Raw genomic sequence first — 22,103 nt, 5'->3', positions numbered from 1 at the left:
AGGACAGCAGGTCTTATTTTCTCTCTAATCCTGGCATATAGTGCCAAGTCACATGGTAAGTGCTTAATAAATATTTGTTGAATAGGTAAATGCGGAACTTGGCAGGGCTCCCTACAAAACCTGACTCCTTTGGCTCTGCATTATAGGAATCATTTCATCAGGCCAAGTAACTTCCCCACCCTTGAGGGCAACACTCAGACCTACAGAAGCTCCCTTGGAGACAATGGAGACAGATAAAAAGCCACCGACAGTTCCTGCCTCAGAAGAAGATCTTGGTGAGTATGTCAGTCAAGTCCCACTGGATGCTCAGCCACAAAGTACCAGAGGATTTCAAATTAGGGAGAAGTTCTGGATCAATACATTTTACTCAATTTTATGATTGACAGGGACATTTTAATTTACAATTACATTTACTTCTAATGAATTACTGTGGAATGTGCTCCTTTCCTTTGCAGACATAGAAGGAAGTGTCAAGATCTTTAATAAAGTCTTCCTCAAAAGACCTAGATTTCCCAGTCCTTATTCCTAAATCACATGTCATTCCTAATCACACATAACTTAATATATGAATGCATATTAGCTACTCAGTTGTAATCTTTGGTGGCAGTGGTTTGGTCGCTAAGTCATATCTGACTCTTGCGACCCCATGGACTGTAGCCTGCCAGGCTCATCTGTCCATGGGTTTCTCCAGTCAAGAATGCTGGAGTTGGTTGCCATTTCCTTCTCCAGGGGATCTTCCTGACCTGGGAATTGAATCCTGTGTCTCCTGCATTGTAGGCAGATTCTTTACAAACTGACCTACAAGGGAAGCCCAGTTGTAATCTTTAAATCATTTATTACTCTGCAGAACAGCTGCAGCAGGACACAGTTAAAGGCCTTGAAATGTGAATAATATGGATTATAATAATATGGAAATCAAAGTTGCGAGCAATTGACCAGGAGACATTATAAATATTTATAGCCTTTACTACTTTTTCATTGTATCATCCATCCTCAGATAACATGACTGACTTTAGCTCAAGTCCAACAAGAGAAACTGATCCTCTTGGGAAGCCCAGATTCAAAGGTACGTATGATCGGCTACAAATCTTACTTTTAAGAGAGCTATCTTTGGTGGGTATATTAGTCAACTGTTGCTGTGTAATAACTACAAAATCTTAGTGGCATATTCTTTTTTTCAATTTTTTTTTTTTTTACTTATTTTTGGCTGTGTTGGGTATCCTTTGCTGCACGAGCTTTCCTCTAGTTGAAGCAAGCAGAGGCTCCTCTCTAGTTGCAGTGAAAGAGCTTCTCATTGCAGGGGCTTCACTTGTTGCAGAGAATGGGCTCTAAAGGCACACGGGCTTCAGAGGCTGTGGCTCCTGGGCACTTCAGCACAGGCTCAGGAGTCGTGGGGCATGAGCTTAGCTGCCCCGTGGCGTGGAGGGTATCTTCCTGGATCAGGGTTTGAACCTGTGTCCCCTACACTGGCAGGCAGATTCTTTACCACTAAGCCATCAGGAAAGCCTTAGTAGCATACCCTAAAGAGGATTTATTTCTCATGTGTCTAAAAGCCACATGGGGTCAGCTGATTTAGGATGTGCTTAGCTGGGTGATTCTGTTTCTAGCAGCAGGTACATCTGGGTCTCTTATGGGTTAGGCTGAGGTCTGCTCCACATCTGTTCATTTTGGTACCCAAGATGAAAGACTAACAGTGACCCAGGACAAGCGGTTCTCCTAACAATACAAAGTAAGGAGAGAAGGAGTCCAGATATACAACAGCATTTCAACCTCCTTGTGTTATACCTGCCAATATCAACGGCAAAAGAAATCACAGAGCTAAGCTCAAATCAAAGATAGCGGAAATATACTCTTTCCATGAATATGGAGAATATTTTTGAACAGTAATTTAATCTACCAAAGTAGAAGATATTATATGATATAGACCAGTGTTTCCTTTTGTGATCTGTTTTCTGAAGTATAAAATTTGATAAATTTTAATATATGTATATATTCATGCAACCATCGTCACAGTCAACATAATGAGTACATCGGTTCAGTCCAGTCACTCAGTCGTGTCCAACTCTTTGTGACCCCATGAATCACAGCATGCCAGGCCTCCCTGTCCATCACCAACTCCCGGAGTTTACTCAAACCCATGTCCATCAAGTTGGTGATACCATCCAGCCATCTCATCCTCTGTCATCCCCTTCTCCTCCTGCCTTCAATCCCTCCCAGCATCAGGGTCTTTTCCAGTGAGTCAACTCTTCACATGAGGTGGCCAAAGTACTGGAATTTCAGCTTCAGCATCAGTCCTTCCAATGAACACCCAGGACTGATCTCCTTTAGGATGAGCTGGTTGGATCTCCTTGCAGTCCAAGGGACTCTCAAGAGTCTTCTCCAACACCACAGCTCAAAAGCATCAATTTTTCAGCACTCAGCTTTCTTCACAGTCCAACTCTCACATCCATACATGACCACTGGAAAAACCATAGCCTTGACCAGATGGACCTTTGTTGGCAAAGTAATGTCTCTTCTTTTTAATATGCTGTCTAGGTTGGTCATAACTTCCTTCCAAGGAGTAAGTGTCTTTTAATTTCATGGCTGCAATCACCATCTGCAGTGATTTTGGAGCCCCCCAGAATAAAGTCTGACACTGTTTCCAGTGTCTCCGCATCTATTTCCCATGAGGTGATGGGACCAGATGTCATGATCTTAGTTTTCTGAATGTTAAGCTTTAAGCCAACTTTTTCCCTCTCCTCTTTCACTTTCATCAAGAGGCTTTTTAGTTCTTCTTCACTTTCTGCCATAAGGGTGGTGTCATCTGCATATTTGAGGTTAAAATAAGTACATGCAACACCTCAAAAAGTTTCATCATGTACCTTATAATCCCCCCTCTTCACTTCTCCCACCTAACCCCTAGTCTCAAGGTAACTATATTACAGATTGTCGCTGTTGTTTTTTAGTCACCAAGTCGTGTCCAGCTCTTTGCGACCCCATGGACTGCAGCATGCCAGGCTTCCCTGTCCTTCACTATCTCCTGGAGTTTGCTCAAACTCATGTCCATCGAGTCAGTGATGCCATCCAACCATCTCATCCTCTGTCACCTCCTTCTCTTCCTGCCCTCAATCTTTCCCAGCATCAGGGTATCTTCTAGTGAGTTGGCTTTTCACATCAGGTGACCAAAATATTGGGGCTTCAGCATCAGCCCTTCCAATTCAAGGTTGATTTTCTTTAGGATTGACTCGTTTGATCTCCTTGCTGTCCAAGGGACTCTCAAAATTCTTCTCCAGCACCGTAATTCGAAAGCATCAATTCTTTGGCACTCAGCCTTCTTTATAGCCAACTCTCACATCCATACATGATTACTGGAAAAACCATAGCTTTAACTAAATGGACCTTTGTCAGCAAAGTAATGCCTCTGCTTTTTAATATGCTGTCTAGGTTTGTCATAACTTTTCTTCCAAGGAGCAAGCATCTTTTAATTTCATGGCTGTAATCACTGTCTACAGTGATTTTGGAGCCCAAGAAAAGAAAATCTGTCACTGTTTCCACTTTTCCCCCATCTATTTGCCATGAAGTGGTAGGACCCAAAGTCATGATCTTAGTTTTTTGAATGTTGAGTTTTAAGCCAGCTTTTTCACTCTCTTCTTTCACTTTCATTAAGAGGTTCTTTAGTTCCTCTTTGCTTTTTGCCATTAGAGTGGTATCATCTGCATATCTGAGGTTGTTGATATTTCTTCCAGCAATCTTGATCCCAGCTTGAGATTCATCCAGCCTAACATTTCCCATAATATACTCTGCATATAAGTTAAATAACAGAGGGACAATATATGGCCTTGATGTACTGTTTTCTCAATTTTGAACCATTCCATTGTTCCATGTCCAGTTCTAACTGTTGCTTCCTGACCTGCATAGAGATTTCTCAGGAGACAGGTAAGGTGGTTTGGTATTCCCATCTGTTGAAGAATTTTCCACAGTTTGTTGTGATCCACACAGTCAAAGGCTTTAGTGGTCAATGAAGCAGAAGTAGATATTTTTTCTAGAATTTTCTTGCTTTTACTGTGATCCAAAGGATGATGGCAGTTTGATCACTTGTTCCTCTTCCTTTTCTAAACCCAACTTATACATCTGGAAGTTCTTGGTTCACCTCCTGTTGAAATCTAGTTTGGAGGATTTTGAGCATTACCTTGCTAGCATGTGAAATGAGCACAGTTGTATGGTAGTTTGAAAATTCTTCAGCATTGCCTTTCTTTGGGATTGAAATGAAAACTGACCTTTTCCAGTCCTGTGGCCACTGCTGCATTTTCCAGATTTGCTGTCATATTGTGTGCAGCACTTTAACTGCATCATCTTTATAGACTAGTATGCATTTTTGGAATTTCACATAATAGAAAATAATATATTATGAACTTCCTTTCCGATTTCTTTTACTTTTCATAACTATTTAGTGATGCATCCATGTTGGTATATGTATCAACAGTCTATTCCTTTTTATTGCTTAGATATATAATAATTTATTAAAACTTCATGACATTTGGGTTGTTTCCAGCATTTTTACATTACCAGTAAAGTATGCTATTCTATGACCATTCAGGTGCAAGTCTTGTGTGTGCGCTTTCATTTTTTTTGGACAAATTGCTATAAGGGGAATGGCTAGATCGTATGTAAGTGTATATTTAACGTTTTAAGGAACTGTCAAACTGTTTTTCACAGCAGTTGTGCTATTTTGCCTTTCTGTCAGCAGTGTATGAGGGTTCCAGTTCCTCCACATCTTTTCCAACACTTAGTATGGTCAGCCTTTTTCATTTAAACCCTTTTAAAAAGTATGTAGTAGTACCTGTGATTTTATTTTGCATATCCCTAATGACTAAGGATGCTGAACATCTTTTCACGTCCTTATTTGCCATCTGTATATCCTTTTTGATATGTCTCTTTCAATTCTTTCTATATTTTTATTGTGTTGCTTATTTTCTTATTGTTGAGTTTTAAGAGTCTTTATATTTTCTGGGTTGAAGTTCTTTTTCAGGTACATGTTTTGCAAACATTTTCTCCCTGTGTGTCTTCTTTTTTAATTTTAATGAAGCTTAGTTTATTGATTTGTTTTTTTATAGATTGCTTCTTTGGTGTTACATTTAAGAAATCATTGACTAATCAGAGCTCACAAAGAGCTCCTCTGTTTCCTTCTAGAAATTTCTCCTCTGTTTCCTTGTAGAAGGTTTCTACTTTTACATTTAAGTCTATGATCCATTTTGAGTCAAATGGTGTATATGATACAAGATATGAATGCAAGTTTATTTTCTTAAGGATATCAAATTGTTCCGCCATATTTGTTGAAAAATTATTGTTCCTCCACTGAATTTAATTTGTACCTTTGTCAAAAACCGGTTGTCCACATATACATGGAACTATTTAGGGGTTCTCTAGTTGTTCCATTGATCTATTTAGCTACCTTTCCATCAATACTGCAGTGTCTGGATCACTGTGGTTTTATGATAAGTGCTGCAACCAGGCTGTGTTAGTTCTCCAACATTGTTTTTATTTCTCTAAAGTTGTTTTGGTGGTTCTAGGTCCTTTTGTATTCCTAGCTAAATTTTAGGATGAATTTATCAATGTCTAAAGAAAAATAGCCTGCTCATATTTTTATTAGAATTTCATTGAATCTGCAGGTCAATTAGAAAGCATTGACAGCTGTACACTATTGTCCTCCTACTTATGAACACGGTATATCTCACCATTTATTTAGGTATTATTCATTTCTCCTACCAATGATTTTTAGTTTCAGTGAAATAAAACATAAGAGTAGCATTTTAAGTTTCAGTTTCCTCTTGTTCATTGCTAGTATATAGAAAAACAACTGATTTTTTAGTACAGTGATCTTATATTCTACAATCTTGCAAAGCTCTGTAGATTTTTTTGTAGATATGCTGGGTTTTATATACAGAACTATGTCATCTAAGAGGAAGGTTTTACTTCCTCCTTTCCAACCTGAGTACCTTTTTTCTTGCTTTTCTATACTGACTAGAACCTCTAGAAAAACACTGAATTGAAAGTGAGGATTGATATCTTTTTCTTATTCTTTATCTTATAGAAAAACCATTTGGTCTTTCACCATTAAGTATGTTGTTACCTGTGGTTTTTTCATAGATGTTCTTATCGAGTTGAGAAAGTTCTCTTCTATTCCTGCTCCAGTGAGAATTGTTATCAGAAATGAATGCTAGATTATGTCTAATGATTTTTCTGGCTTTATTGAGATAATTATAAGGTTTTTCTTTCTTTTTTTTTTTTTTAGTGTGTTAATATGATAATGTAATTGTCCTTGAATTATAGATTAATTTTGCATTCCAGGGACAAATTCTCCTTGGTTATAGTGTATTCTCATTTTAATATATCATTGATTTGATTCCCTAAAATTTTGTTTAGAATTGTATTCAGTGAGGGATATTGGGCTGCTATTTTCTTTTCTTGTAAAATCTACTCAAGTTTTAGCGTCAAAATAATACTGAACTTTTCAATTTTCTGAAAGGGTCTGGAATTAGTATTGCTTCTTCCCTAAATATTTGGCAGTATTCACCAGTAAAGTCATCTGAGCCTCACATTCTCTTTGTGAGAAGTGTTTTACTTGTAATTCATTTTAATTGGAGAAGGAAATGGCAACCCACGCCAGTACTCTTGCCTGAAAAATCCCATGGACGAAGGAGCCTCGTAGGCCACAGTCCATGGGGTTGCAAGGAATCGGACACAACTGAGCCACTTCACTTTCTTTTCTTTAATAGGTATAGGACTATTCAGTACACTTTCCTCCATAGTGAGCTTTCATAATTTTTGTCTTTCAAGTTATTGGTCTATATCATCTAAGTTGTCAGATTTATTTCACTTTCTTTTATTTTGATATCTGAATAATCTGTAATGATGTCACCTCTCTCTTTCCTGTTATTGATAATATGTGCCTCTTTTCTCTTTCACCTAATCAGCCACACTGTAGGTTTATCAGTTCTTTTGATCTTCTAAAAAGTTCAATTTGGAGTTTCATTTATCTTGTATATTATTTTTCTGTTTTCCATTTCACTCATTTTTACTTTGATCTTTATTATTTCTTTTTTCTGCTTAATTTGACTTTAATTTGCTCTTCTAATTTCTTAAGGTTCAAGATGATTTGAGACCTCTCTTCTTTTTAAATATGAAATCCAGTGCTACATTTTCCCTAGGTATTATTTAAGCGGCAACTAAAAATGTTTGATATACTGTGTTTTCAGTTTTACCCTATTCAAAATACTTTTAAATTTCCTCTTGGTTTCTTCTTTGGCTTATTAGAAGTAGGCTACTTAATTTCCAAATATTTCAAGATTTTCAAGAGATCATTCTGTTACTGATTTTTATTAATAACTTCATTGTTGTGATATACTCTGTTTTTCCTGAGTCATTTTAAATTTATTGAGACTTTTTTACGGCCCAGGATATAGTAGATCTTGGTGTGTATGTTTTGTGTATACTTTAAAAGAATGTGTATCTTCCTAGTCTTAAGTGGAATATTATATTAGTTTACTAGGCCTGCCAAAACAAAATACTATAGACTTTGGCTTAAGCAACCAAAATTTATTCTTTCACAGTTCTGGAGGCCAGAAGCCTTATTTCAAGGCATTATCAGGTTTGATTTCTCATATTGGAAGTTAAATCTTCAACACAGGAATTTTAGGAAAACATAATTCAGTCCATAACAAGTGTTTTATAAAAATGTCAATTAAGTCAATTTGCTTGGTTATATTGTGCAATTATTTTATATCCTTTGTGATTTTCTATCAACTTGTTCTATCAGTTAATGAGAGAATACCAAAATCTTTAGCTCTAATGTAGATTTATTTCTACTTTCTTCTTCTGTCATTTTTTTTTTCCGCTCCCTGTATACTAAAGGTCTGTATTCAGATATAGACCTCAATTACTTAGGATAGTAATAAGCTCATGAATTGATTCTTTATCATTATAAAGTGACCTTTTTTAATGGTAATATTCTTTGATGATATGGTTAGGTTTAAATCTATTATCATCTTGCTATTGTTTTTAATTTGTTCCATCTATTCTTTTTTCCCCTCTTTCCTTCTTTTTCAGCCTTCTTTTGGGCTGAATATTTTTATGATTCCATTTTACCTTTTTTGTTGTCCTCTTAGCTATACCTTTGTTTTGTTATTTTAGTGAATAATTCGGTGTTCATAGAATGTGTCCTTAACTTCACAGTCTACCTTCCAGGGATATTCCATAACTACATAAACAGTTGAATGTGAAGTATAAGAACTTCACATCAGTATAGCAGCTTCTCTTTCCTGGCTGTTGGGCTATTACTTTACTTTTGCATGTTATATAGATCACACTAAATTGAAATCATTTTTGTTTAAACAATAAGCTATCTTTTAGAAAGAATTAAATGATAAGATAAATATTATGTATATTTACCTATATAGTTACCATTTCCAGTGCTCATCATTCCTTTGTGTTCAGCTGTATTTCCATCTGGCATCATTTTCCTTCTGCCTAGAGGACTTCTGTAAATCTTCCTTATAGGTTGGGTGTGCTAGTCATGAATTCTTTCAGCTTTTGTATGTCTAAAAAATATTTTGCTTGTTTTTTTAAAGATAATTTCACTAGTTATAGAATTCTAGATGATAAGTTTTTTGTTGTTGTTTTGGTTTTTGCTCTTTAATATATAAGGACATCTCTCTGTTGCCTTCTCACTTGCTTTCTTTACGATGAGAAATCTGCCACAATCCTTCCTTGTTATCCTAACATGTCTTTTCTTCTCTGCTCTCTTTGAAGATCTCTAGAAATCTAATTTAGGTCTTTTTTTATATCTTCCATTTCTTAACTTTTTGACCATGTGGATTATAGTGATAATAACTGTTTTATTGTCCTTGTCTGATGATTCTAACATCTATGCAAGTTACAGTTTGACTCCAAATGATTTATTTTTCTCATTATGGGTAATATCTTCCTTTAAGGAATTTATCCAGTTGGGTGCTATATATGTTTGTTATTCTGAAAATATTGTTGGATTTTATTCTGGGGTGCAATTAAATAACTTAAAACCACTTGATCTTTCTGAGCCTGGCTTTTAAGGTTTATTGGTAGGACCAGAACTATATTTTATTGTAAGGCAAATCATTCCCCACTACTGAACCAAGTTCCTTTTGAGTAGTCTTTTCAATACCCCATAAATTATGCAGTTTAAACCAAATTACTTTTGGATATTAGCATAAGCTAAACCTATTTAGAAAATTAACTCAATAGTATCATCCATATCATATAACCCAAAGAGAGGATTCTGGATTTTCACAAATTCAAAACATCCACATCACTGATTTCATCCATCTGCTTATAGTATTAGATCAAATATCCTCAAACAGATTGTTTTACTTGTGAGTTCTCCTCCACCTTTTTTACAAGCTCACAAAAACCCAAATGCTCAATGTCCTCTCTCTCTTAGGGCCTCACGTGCGGTATATCCAAAAGCCTGACAACAGCCCCTGTTCCATCACCGACTCTGTCAAGAGATTCCCCAAAGAGGAGGCCACAGAGGGGAATGCCACCAGCCCACCGCAGAACCCACCCACCAACCTCACTGTGGTCACTGTGGAAGGGTGTCCGTCCTTCGTCATCCTGGACTGGGATAAGCCGCTCAATGACACTGTCACAGGTAAGAGCGTGGCATGCGGACTATTGCTACGGTGGGAAGCACTGATAAGATGATGCTCTGGGAACGTGGTACCTTAAGTCAGACTGTGACCCTGGGTGATGTATCTCAGGAGCAGCAGGTCCCTGCAGAGTTCTGCTGTCTCTGTCACAGATGATTTTCAAAAGTGCCGTAAGATGGGAAAGATCATCTTTGTCCTGGTTATGGTCTCTCTGTTAACCTAGCAGATCTCTTTAAGTTATATATCTTCTTTCTCCTCTCAGAACTTTTTCTCAATGGGAAGGTATATCTAGTCTTTTCATTACCAGAAAATTACAAATGACATATGAGAAGTTGCCACTGCTAATAGTATTTAAATCAATTTTCCTTTCACCATCCCAATTTCTAGATTGACCCAGAACTGTGAAGCAGGCTAAACATTATTTCAGTCATTTTATGAGGGTTTTTTTACTTTAAATTTATTTTTAATTGGAAGATAATGGCTTTACAATGTTGTGTTGATTTCTGCCATACATCAGCATGAATCAGCCACAGGTATGGTTTTTAAAAATTCTGTTCCTGGTCAATTTTCTGCCCATCTCAGAGAATTTTGATTCTGCTACTCCTCATAAAAATGATGATGAAAAATAAGAAACTCTGAGTCGCTCTTTTTGTTTTGTGGGATTTTAATTTTCCATAGTGAACAAGAGAGTCAGAGTAGAGAGAAGAGGGGAGGGTGGGATGACTAACCACCCAGATCAGCTAGAGGGTGAAGCAAACAGTGTGAGTGCATGCAGGTGGAACGGGGGGCCACTGAGAGGCTGTCAGCGGGAGGACAGAGCAGTCCGCAGGGCAAGGTGAGGAGTGGGGAGACGCAGAAGCTGCCAGAAAGTTTTCTTTAAATAAAGGAGAAAACAGCAGCTATTTCTCCTCAGACAAAACCATTTAGTCTGGGCAGCTTCCAAAGTAAGCAGCTTGTTGCTGTTCGGTCGCTAAGTCATGTCCAGCTCTTTGCGATCCCGTGGACTGCAGCACACCAGGCTTCCCTGTCCTTCACTATCTCCCAGAGTTTGCGCAAATTCAGCAGCTTATCTTTGCTTAACTGGCCTTTTTTAAAAAGGAAAAAAAAAAACCATATTTTGTCAATTTCCTTTCTCAGTTTTGACTAGTCTTCTTTACTTGGGATTATGCCAGTAGGTACTATCATCCCAATATCTAAAAATCAATCAATTTCTAAGTATTAATTATCTATATGTATTAAAAGATTCAAAATTCTCAATCCATATGCAGTGCTAATAAGGAGTTCCTGTAATAGTCTTGAGACTTAGTTCTCACAAGACCAACCGATTTATAAAAATTTCACTTCCCTTAAAGATACAGAACATCAAATTGGCATTGGTTAATCTAATATGTCTAATAATCTAATACACATTCATTTGGCTATGATTTAACTTTTGAAAACAGCAGGATTTTCCTTTCTGTATTTTCCTTTTATCATATAGCTTTTTTAAATGACATAAATCGGTAATCTCAAAGTATCATAAATAGGATATACTTTATCTAACCAATTAGTTTTAACATTATTATTAACACTATTAAATGTTAATGAGCTGTTGAGATCTTTCACTAGATACTGGACTTACGATAACAATTTTCAATGGATAAGGACCACACCTATAATAATAATATTTTATACATAGACATAAGTTAGTATTTAGTCATTATTTACTTAGTTTATGTTTAAACATTGAACCATATGCCCTGATGATCTATTTTTTCTATTAAATACCACTTGATTTCAAATATAATCTTTTATAAACCAGTAGCTCAGATAATACAGATATTAATTCTCGTATCATTAGAAATGGTTTTTCAGGAAAGGATTAAGAAAGGTAACAAAAGAGAGGGAACATATTCTTCATTTCCCTAGTTGACTTCTGTCAGTAATCTTTCTTTTAATTGATAGGCATGTATTCACCTCTAGTAAATACATCCAAATCCTGATGCTTCTCCATGACCCTTCTACACTAAAGTAGAAATAGGTACACCATAGAGATTGGCCATAGCCTAGATCCTTGGACAACTTAAAGTTAAGTTAGTCATAAGTTGTCATTTTGTGATATGTCAAGAGCATGCGGACATAGATTTAAATCCCAGACCGGGTGTGTTCTAAATAATGCAACTTGAATCTATAATTAGCCTCTTTGAACTTCTAGTTTTTTATTTGTAATAATAATAATTCCCATTGTTATTAATTTGTTGTGAGTGTAAAACTTAACAGAGAATTCATGCAGCGTAAATTAGAAGCTGTTAAATTAACATTTGTCGGCAGCAGCAACAGTAGGACTGGCAGCAGCGTATCACCATTATTATTTTCATGCTGCACTGACCAGACTATGATGTTCCCAGTCTTCATAATAAATGGTTATTTTCTACGCGAATTATCTCATAAGGGGGTTAAAACCCTCCAAGGGGGGTAAAGGAGACCACGTATTCAGTGTTAGTTCTTTGTAGATTTTCTTATATCCTTACTCTTAAAGAAACTATTTTTTAAATCCCTATCTTAAATCCCCTATCTTATGAAATATGGACACACACTTTTTTGTTGTTGGTGGTAGAGTTTTAGAATGTTGGTGCATTTATGAAAAAGCTATTATCACTTTAAAAAATTAAAAAGGAAAGATACACACATTCTAAAATAAGAATTCTGAGAAGAATTCTAAATACCTTTTTAATTATGAAGAGAACTTCTAGATCCATTTTGAAAACTCCAAAGTTTCAGGACTAAAATCATATTAAATTAACATTTAAATATAAGGAATGACCCAAAGATGTTTTTTGAAGGTGACCGCTTTCATGGATAAACCAACTGGAACGTCATATAAACTGCTCTTTCAGTGACTAATCAGCACTTGAATCTTTTGAACTGGAATCTTTCAAATTTTCAAGTTTTAAGATACAACTCAGGGATAATAAAGAATAATAAAAGACATAATAATAATAGGTACCACCTGTTGAGCAAAATACTATTAAGCACTTTTCGTATGTTCCTGCTTTAATCCCTACGAGCAACATGGAGAGACACTACGGACATTTTACAGATGGGAAAATTGAGACTGAGATCCAGGCAAGTGGCTTGGTCTGTTTCTTTCCATTAAGTTACGCAGTTTCCACTTTTTACAACTATCTGTTTTGCTTCCATGCTAATTACTCCCTTCTTTTTCTAGTAACTGCCCCTTTATGGCTGAGGGAAAAGTATAATTTGAATATCTGAATTCCGGATGCTCCCTCTCCCTCCATGTCCATGCTCTGTTAGAACAGAAAGTCAGCTGACACATAGATTGGGAGCAGAGAGTCTGCGGAAGACATACTAAATATCAGCCATTAGTCTATTAAAAGCTGCATTCCTGTGTCCAGATACAATGGCCATTGCCTTCTAGTCTAATTTAAAATTTTCAGAAGGATGGTTATAGGAAGTTATTCTGAAAAGGTGGTCCTCCATCTTGGATGTTTTTAATTTACCATTAAAGATCCTTCCCAAATTAAAATTGGTGATTTTAAGTCTCCACGAGTTATCCTATAATTTCAGCTTTATTTCCAGTATTATCTCCTATCTTTGGTCTCAGCGCTAACAGCTTGAGTCCCAGTAACTCACAGCCTTCTCACTTTCCCCGAAGCCCACCATTTGTGTATTTCTTCATATTGACAGAACTGTTTTTGAGTGGGCTTTTGTGGTGGTTTGTTATTTTTGTTTGATTTTTGTAATCCTCTTCGTGATCTCATCACATGTATTAAACTAAATCCCAAGTGACAGCAGGGAAAACAAATCAGTAAATTATATTCTCTTATTCTGAAAGTCTTTCTCTTTTGTTTAGCCCTGTAAGTTCATAGAAAGCTATCCTTTAGGTAAGTGTATACAGATCTCTCTGCAGACTTTAAGGGCAAAGTTTCATTTTGTTTTAATTCAAGGATAATTATCAAGGGGGCATATATAAGCAGTATGTATAAGACTTATCTAACTTACATAAGCAGTAGGTACCAAAATCTTGTAATTCTGTAGTTCAAAATAATGGACTCTGGGAAAGTGTAGTTCATTATTTGGTTAAATGTTTTTTGCTGCTGTGGTTTTAACTGTTACTTGAAGCAGTACCACATCATCAGTGACCATTTCCCAGCTATGTTATAAAGCCCGATGAGCAGGAAATGGGCTTCTGTGAAGCACCACTCCTCATAGACTGTTTCTTACAAAACTGCACTGGATTTTCCAGCAATGGCAGATGATCTGACTTACATATCACAATGATAGGTTACCCTTATACAGTGCTACCACCGGCGTGTCATCACTTTACACGGTTACCAGGCAGCCTTTCCTGCTCCGGTAGAGAGAAAACCAAAATGGTCCATGAGCAGCTCCCCAGATGCTTTGGGACCTTCCCCATCAAGTGATAATCTCCACCTAGAAGTTGCTAACGTGTATGGTCAATAGGTCTCAGACCTGCAATCTCAGTTGCTCACTTTTATGAGAGTGACTTTTTAGGTTGGTAGCTTCAAGAACATTCAGTTTGCCAGAGCATATAGACAAGTGTCTGCTGGCCTTTTTGCTTTTCAGAATATGAAGTTATATCCAGAGAAAATGGATCATTCAGTGGGAAGAACAAGTCCATCCAAACAACAAATCAAACCTTCTCCACAGTAGAAAATCTGAAACCAGACACAAGGTAAGCCACCAGGGCTATTCCAGGTGAATTCCAAGAGTAAAAATCATAACAAAGGCGGGAAATGACATCGTCCTTCCCCATCCGAGGGAGGGTCTAGTCTGCATTTCATTCTTTGGCTTTCTGTACACAGCACTAGAGACTCCTAGAGTCATGGTTTGCAAACATGCAACTGACTGGTGGGGATACAAGAACTGACAAGTCGGTCTTGTAAGTTGACATTAGAGCTGGGGACATGGAGAGGTGGAAGGCCATTAATATCGAACATTGATATTAAATACCAAAGTTTTTTAAAAAATTAAATAAATAAATACCAAAGTTTAGAGGAAGGAAAGTCTACAGACCAGAGGAAAACTGGAGTGTGGACGGTATAAACTAGATTGGAAGCACGTAAAGTTGGCTGGCGTGCCGGAAGAGGAGGGCAGGGAAACAAAAGCCACGTGACAAATGTAGATTAACATTTGTAAGAGTTGATGCTTAAAATAGTTACAGACTAGTCCCAGACACAGCATTCCTTTGCTTTGGGGTCTTCTTATTACAGACCAATGAGAACAGATTTTGTTTAAATGGGCATATATTAATTGTTCAATAATAACTTCTGTTGGCATCCCTTATTACACATTGATACCAGGTTGTTTATCTTGCTGTATAGTTTTGTGATTCCTTTTTAAATCTAAAATATGTAATAATTTATCAGTTTATTTTATTGTTGCAAGAAAAATAAGAGCCTTAGACATTTCTAAAAATGTAGTAGGGAAGGGGGTTTTGGTCTTGTGTTTGTTTTATACGGCTAAATCATCAAATGTATTACTCGAGCAGACGCTCAAATGGATATAGCCAAGTACTGCCTTAATAAGGCCAAAGTGCTAAACTTATGTCTGGACTAAATTTCGCTCTGTGGGAAATCACTTTCTTCCCTCAGACTCCAAAACACCATTTGATAAACTGTCCCTGCTTTCTGTATAAAACAACAACAAAAAAGAAATCCTGACATCTTAAGTTATAGTACATCAGGCAAACAGATCAAGTTTCCAGACTGAGGAGTTTTTCAAGAATGAGTATTTCATAACCTGATGAAGATCCTCCATGTTGAAAAAGATCAGCGATGGTGAAACCTGAAACTTCAGCATCAGAGCTTTTTTTTTGGTCATATTTTATTTCTCGTATCTCTCATTGTCATCCGACTGAATTGAATTGGGTGTTAGCATGACACCAGAAGAGCCTGTTTGGCTCTGACAGCAGGGAGACTCCTGATCTTTTCAGAGGAAAGGGAGGCATCTAATTCATTAGAGATATTCTGCTGTATATTAACTATAGTCCTATACTGCAAGAGTAACATCTTTCCACAAGTGTGGGGTTTTTTCCCTTAAAGTTCTCTATTTTGACTCATAATATGGAAAATTTTGTAAATGTTAATTTTCTTAAAGAGATTGAAAGTGAAAGTGAAGTCGTTCAGTCGTGTCCAACTCTTTGTGACCCCATGGACTGACTATACCCTACCAGGCTCCTCCATCCATGGGATTTTCCAGGCAAGGAAACTGGTGTGGGTTGCCATTTTGGTTGGCCAAAATTAGCATGTATCTCAGTAAAAGCCCACTTGATGATCTTGGTTCTGCTTCCTTAGCCAGATTAACAGGGAGAAGGCCTATTTTTTACCATAATGCGTTTTAAGGAAACAGTAAAAGAGTAAAGGTCATTTAATTTGGACTTTTTAATAGGTGGACTTGGACTTACTGAACTTGCTTTTTATTCCACTTTAAAAAAAGTGAGCCATGTAGTACACAGAAGGGCATCCAATTTCTAAGTGTTCATTGTGTTCTGTTTCTGAATCAGGCTGTTCCCAGGTTTCACGGTGCACCTATTAGCTCATGAGCAGAGGTAGAACACAGTTATGCCAGGGACATTTGAAACAGAACTTGTTTGTGAAAGGTTTGCGTCTGCATTCAGCTAACATTTACCTGGTGCCAGTGATGTGGTCAGCCCTGTCCCTGGTATTGTGCCCACACACAGGGGTAAACACCCGGCCTGCCTTTGAGGAGCTCCAGGCCAGCGGGGCAGATCGCTGCCGGCCGATTATTGCATACACAGTGCCCAGAGTTCAGGTAGAAGTCTGCACCAGAGGCAGTGGGAGCCCAAAGTGGGTGGCGTGTCACAAAGCCTGGGGAATCAAAGGAAAGACAAACTTCCTGGAGGCGGTGACACGTGGATTGAGGTGTGATGAACAGGCAGGAGCCAGTCAGGTGACTGTGGCAAGAGAAAGGAAGGTCAGAGAGAAGAGCGCGTGTCAGCACAGGGGCCGGACATGGTGTGGTTGTGCGTGGTGAAAAGCAGGCTGTTTTCACCAGTGTGAGGGGCGAAACGTGGACAGAAATGGAAGCAAAGAGAAGCAGAAGCCAAGTTAGGGAGGGCCTTCCATGCCAGATCTTGGCTCAGATGGTAAAGAATCTGCCTGGGATGTGAGAGACCCAGGCTCAATCCCTGGGTCTGGAAGATCCCCTGGAGAAGGGAGAGGCAACCCACTCCAGTATTCTTGCCTGGAGGATCCTGTGGACAGAGGAGCCTGGTGGGCTACAGTCCATGGGGTCGCAGAGAGCTGCCCATGACTGATGACTCAGCACCCTCACTTTTCGATGCCAGATCGGGGAATGTGGTCAAGTGGTGGGGAGACCTTGAAGCATGGGAACTGGGGAGTACCTTGCTCTGATTTTCATTTTAGCTTGCCTTCTGACTTTTCTTTATTTAGAATAATCAATCCTGATACTAACGCTACTTGTAAGGAGTAGTTGGTAGAACACATCTAACTACAAAGAACTTTTTGTTCGTTTCTTGCGTGAGTACCATTGTGGCATCTGATCGAATTGGTCAGATGGGGACATAAGAGAGAAGTGCCTTAGGGCGGAGCTGGATTCACTCTGCAATCACAGGACCTGTCAAGTCATGAGGTTCATGTCTGGTTTCCAGCTATAACTGGTGTGGGACTCATGGTGCTTGTTCTTGGAGTTTGCCTTGGACTCAGACGCCACCTCTCACCTTTATCCCACTGTTGGCGCCTGTGTCTTGCTTGTCTCCTGTCCACCATCAATATGCCTTCTAAGGAGGACCCCTGCGACCTCCATGTGCCCAACTTAGGTAAAATACAAGCAGTCCTCAAAGTCACCACTGGTAGTGAGGCTGCAGCAGGCATAATAAAATTGCAAGTTCCCCAATTTGGGCTTGTTGGGTCTTTTGTTACAAACTTTTTTCATATTGTCTTACATGGTAAAGGCAAGGTTCCTTACCACTGTATCTTCTCTGCCCCAATCATGACCCAAGATCAATGCAAATAAGAGACACCCTGTAAAATAAAGAGGAAGTATGTACAGGATGCAGTTAATAGGTGGTCTTTATTAGCTATAAAGAATGACTTTAATCACATTTCATCCCTTGTGGAAAATTCTGAGTCAAAATATACAGTAAATTCCTCACATAGGCCAACTCTGAACGATAGCTGTTAAAATTCCTCCATGAGCTTCTGGAATTCCCTATTTGAAAAGCTGGAAGATAATAACTTCTGAAAGAATATCAATAGCTTTGTTCCTATTCTAGGAGACACATGTAAAGAACTGGTTTTTAGTCACATTTTCCATCATTTGTCCTGACCAAATAACAGGAGCTTTAAAAACAGGTCATAGTTACTGGCTAATCATTAAACAGTGACATGGGTGGGGTAAAGGTTGGTGTTAGAACATCTAACCTGCATAATCAAGGCAGAGAAAAGAGATCTACAGAGGCTTTGGGGTTAAAAATTCTAAATGTTCATACACTACTCTAGAACCAAAAAGACAGTGGACGACGCTACCTTCTCCCGCCTGTGTTTAATGATGTAGCCAGGTTGTTATTTACTCTGGAGAAGCTTGAAAACTAACCCACAGTAAGAGACTTCAGTCTAGGCATTAAAGTGGAATACAGGTAGCAATGTCTTGTAAACTGTAAATCTGATGGAATGGCCTTTACGGCTGGATCCACCAGCCGCTCTCCTGCCCCTGGCAGAGTTCGGCGGCTCAGCGGTGTGCGGTGTTGCTGTCTCTGGACCGCAGGGCTGCCGGGCAGCCCTGGGGAACCCAGCGCAGGGCCCAAGGCAGCACAGCGTGGACAGGCCCAGCCTCGCTGGCGGCTGCTCGCAGCAGGGGTGACCGGTGTACGGAGGGCAGAGGCGCTGCTTGCGGGAAGCCAGGAGCGCTGAAGTCAAGTGACAGGATCTATGAACAGAGATGAACAGCGGGAGCACAACTCCAGCTCTTTCTCTGGAGGATCCCCCTCTTCCACCCTCCACCCCTACAATACAAAGACAATGTAGAGATGCTGGTGTCCACTGAAACAGTACCCATCTGGCCCACTTTCCAGTATTGATTTTCTCCATGAAGCTTCACTGTGTGCCTCTCTTTGAACTAAAAGAAAGTATTAAGAGGAGCCTTTCCTGTCTGTAGCCAACTACTTTGTTTGCAAAGACCACTATGATTATGTTTAGTTCCATGAACAGAAGAAATGATAAAGTATGTGACTTAAAAAATAAGTGTTGCACCACTGCTTAAAGGGACAAGAACTGTGGGCTAACTGACCTTAAAGTCTCTCCCAGATCTAAAATAACCTAATCTTAATGCTATCTGAAACCATCACAGAATAAAAGGGAAATCTGGAACTGAAAATAAAACCAAAACCTGGGTCTGCCTTACAGTGAGCAGGTGTGCCCTGATAAACCATTTTTGCTTTGAATCTATGTCTGTGGTCTGCAATTTCTTTTCAGACAAGCTATTTTCAGCATACATTTTGGTAATCCACTGATGGGCCAGGCTCTTCCTGATGAGCTAGTTGGGGAATGTGGATTTACACACAATCACTGTCCACTGACAGAGCCCTTGCATCTCACTCTTCTCTTCGTATAAGCCCATGTCTCTCCCCGCTTGGCTAAGAAATTGAAGAATTCTCTGTGTGTGCCAGACATACATGTGGTCCGGCAATTTCCTATGGAAAATGCACTCTGTCTGGTAATTAAGATAAATCAAGTTTAGTTAACTGGCTCAAGCACTTCTACTGTCGTCTGTGGCTTGGGAGGGTCCTGGAGAATAGTTCTGCCTCCAAGATTAAAACCTACCAAAGTTTCCTGTAGCTGACAGCAAAGATAGTTTGGGGCTGTTGTTTATGTTATATGACTTAAATCTTGGCATTAAAAATAAACTGGAAGAGAGGCAGCAAGTTCTTGTAAACTGTAAATCTGATAGAACAAAGCAGGCATGTGGAATGGCCATTATGACCTTATTCATCAGGTTTTTGTGAAATTCTAGTCTCTGCAGTCTGTATTAACTTTTCAGTATCTCTTCTCATCGGCTTTATAGGAAGGAATAAAATAAGCTACCAGAGCATGAGGCTTTTTTTTTTTTTTTAGTTTTACTGTAGGTCTGAGCAGCCGCAGAACAATTGCTTCCTCATTAAAGAAAGAAGAAATTGAGTTGATTGCTCGGGTTTGCAACAGCAAAGAGCATGGAACTCCACTAGTCTATAAAGAGAGCAATTCTTCTTTTCACATCACTGGATTATTTTTATTACTTTGCACTTCAAATTCCTTAGTATTTAGGGAGGGGGTGTGAGATACACTTAGCAACACTTCAGTATTAGAGAGCAACCCAGATCTGAAATGTGTGTGTCCCCCTACAGAAATGCGAGGTAAAAGAACTGTCCTCACGGACCTCCTGGGCAGCTGGTTAATGACCCCCAACCCCTGAGCCACTCTCTTCTGTCAGACCTCGGCTTATTTCGTCCTCGCAGCATCCCCGCAGCTCTGCCCTTTATTTCTCCACTGTATTCCCAGGCAGCAGCTGCCTGCATGTGGCAGGTATCCAGAAATCCTGTCCACAGTCCTGCAGTCCTTGAAGAGCTGGTGGGTTTGATCACCCTTTCCCCATTCCACGGCCCTTACTCTTTTTTTGCTACCCACCCCCACCCCCCTTTCCTTTCTTTCCCTCTGACTGAAACCCAACCTGAATGGGGCCCAGATATTTCAAAATGACACAAGGGGTCAAATCAGCTAACAAAACATTTCAAACCAGCAAAGAGCTACCGGGTGGCCTTTCTATATAAAAAGTGGTTGCTTGAGGTTTATGAGCTTTTGTTAAGTTTACCAAATAGTGAAAATTATCATTCAGCTCTACGTTATGGGTAAAAATGGGGGAAAATCATTGTAGAGAGGAGCAAAGGAAGAGAAGGCAGGGAGATGACAGAAAGATGTGTCCGCCCTAACCGGACCTGGAGGTTAGCCTCAGGCTAGATCCCGAAGGGTGGCGCTTCCTCATCTCTGACAGTTTTGCCTGTAGACCACAGATGCCCTTCTTATCCCCTTTACAAACACAAGTTTGTGGACACAGTTCTGCCTTTAGAGTTCTATGGTAGGGTTTCTCAAATTCCCCAAGAATAGAAGCACCTTTTAAAAAAATTCTTTATGGATATAAATATAATATTAGAGAATATTTATAATGAATTACTATATGCATGGTACCTTAAATTTACATGCATCATTTCATTTAAGCCTCTTAAGAATCTCACAGGTACTTTTATACACTTAGGAGGTTATAATTACTGTATTTAATAGTATCCTCACAAATTCCATTATGCTCATTTTTATATACGAGGCTCAGAGCGGTTAAGTTACTTACCTTAAGGGTACACATTAGTGCAGCTGTGAACCCAAGTCTTTCCGGCCCCTGACCTCATGACCTTCACCGCAGCGCCATGCTGCCTCCTGATGGGCAACTGGGAAGATGGTTTTTGTCTGAATCCATCACCGTCTGGGGAAGGTCAGACATGGCTTCTGCCAGGGCTGTTCTTCATTTGGCCTGTCCTCCGTGAGGCCCCAAAGCTTGACTGCAGCTGCCACCTAGACCGTGCTCCACTTAGATACTCATTCTGATGAAGCAGGTCTTAGAAATACCTTTCAAGTTTAATTTTCACTTTTGTCAGAAGCAGATGTACTTGGTTTTAAAACTCAAATACTACAAAGCAGTTCATTCCTATTCCTAAGTTCTATTTGCCAGAAGCAACCATTTTCAATAATTTTGTTCATTTTTCAACTTTTTCAAGGTATTATAATTGATAAAATTGTAAGACATTTAAAGTATACAACATGCTGATTTGATATACATATACATTATGAAAGGCTTACCCTGAATTAGTTAATAGATCTATTACCTCATATATTTACTATTTTTTATAGCTGGTAAGAACATTTAAATTATAATCTTTTGGCAAACTTCAGTTATACAATACAGTATTTCAACCATCATTATACTTTTGATCCTCAGATCCTATTCATCTCACAGCTGGTTTGAACCCTTTTACCAACATCTATTTCCCCAGGCTCTGCAGTCACTTTTCTACTCTGTTTCTATAAGTCTAACTTTTTTTTTTAAAGATCCACATATAAGTGATACCATGCATGGTTTGTCTTTCTCACATGGCTCATTTCACATAACATAATGCCCTCAGCTTCATTCATCTTGTCGCAAATGACAGGATTTACTTATTTTTAAAGGCTGAATGATACTCCATTGTGTGCGTGTATGTGTGTGTATACACATACATACATACAGTTCACCCTTGAACAACATGAGTCTGAACTGCGAAAGTCCACTTAGATGTGGATTTTTTTCAACAAATACAGTACTTGCATTTTCGCTTTACAAATCTTTAAAGTTTGTTTGATTAGAGGTCACAGTAGG

The 22,103-nt window shown here is 38.7% G+C and overlaps 1 protein-coding gene across 46 annotated transcripts in view; it reads left to right on the top strand.

The window, feature by feature from the left end:
* Positions 1-22,103, top strand: part of LOC122687350 (ABI family member 3 binding protein) — a 277,123-nt gene that overhangs the window by 234,822 nt on the left and 20,198 nt on the right. For all 46 annotated transcript variants that reach the window (XM_043892758.1, XM_043892771.1, XM_043892776.1 and 43 more), the window contains 4 exons: positions 147-275; positions 998-1,066; positions 9,455-9,664; positions 14,250-14,358. In XM_043892758.1, coding sequence (XP_043748693.1) covers positions 147-275; positions 998-1,066; positions 9,455-9,664; positions 14,250-14,358 — 517 coding nt within the window. The remainder of the gene's footprint in view (positions 1-146; positions 276-997; positions 1,067-9,454; positions 9,665-14,249; positions 14,359-22,103) is intronic.

This window comes from Cervus elaphus, chromosome 31 (assembly GCF_910594005.1).
Source record: "Cervus elaphus chromosome 31, mCerEla1.1, whole genome shotgun sequence".
Lineage (NCBI taxonomy): Eukaryota > Metazoa > Chordata > Mammalia > Artiodactyla > Cervidae > Cervus > Cervus elaphus.
This window is presented reverse-complemented; position numbering and strand designations above follow the sequence as displayed.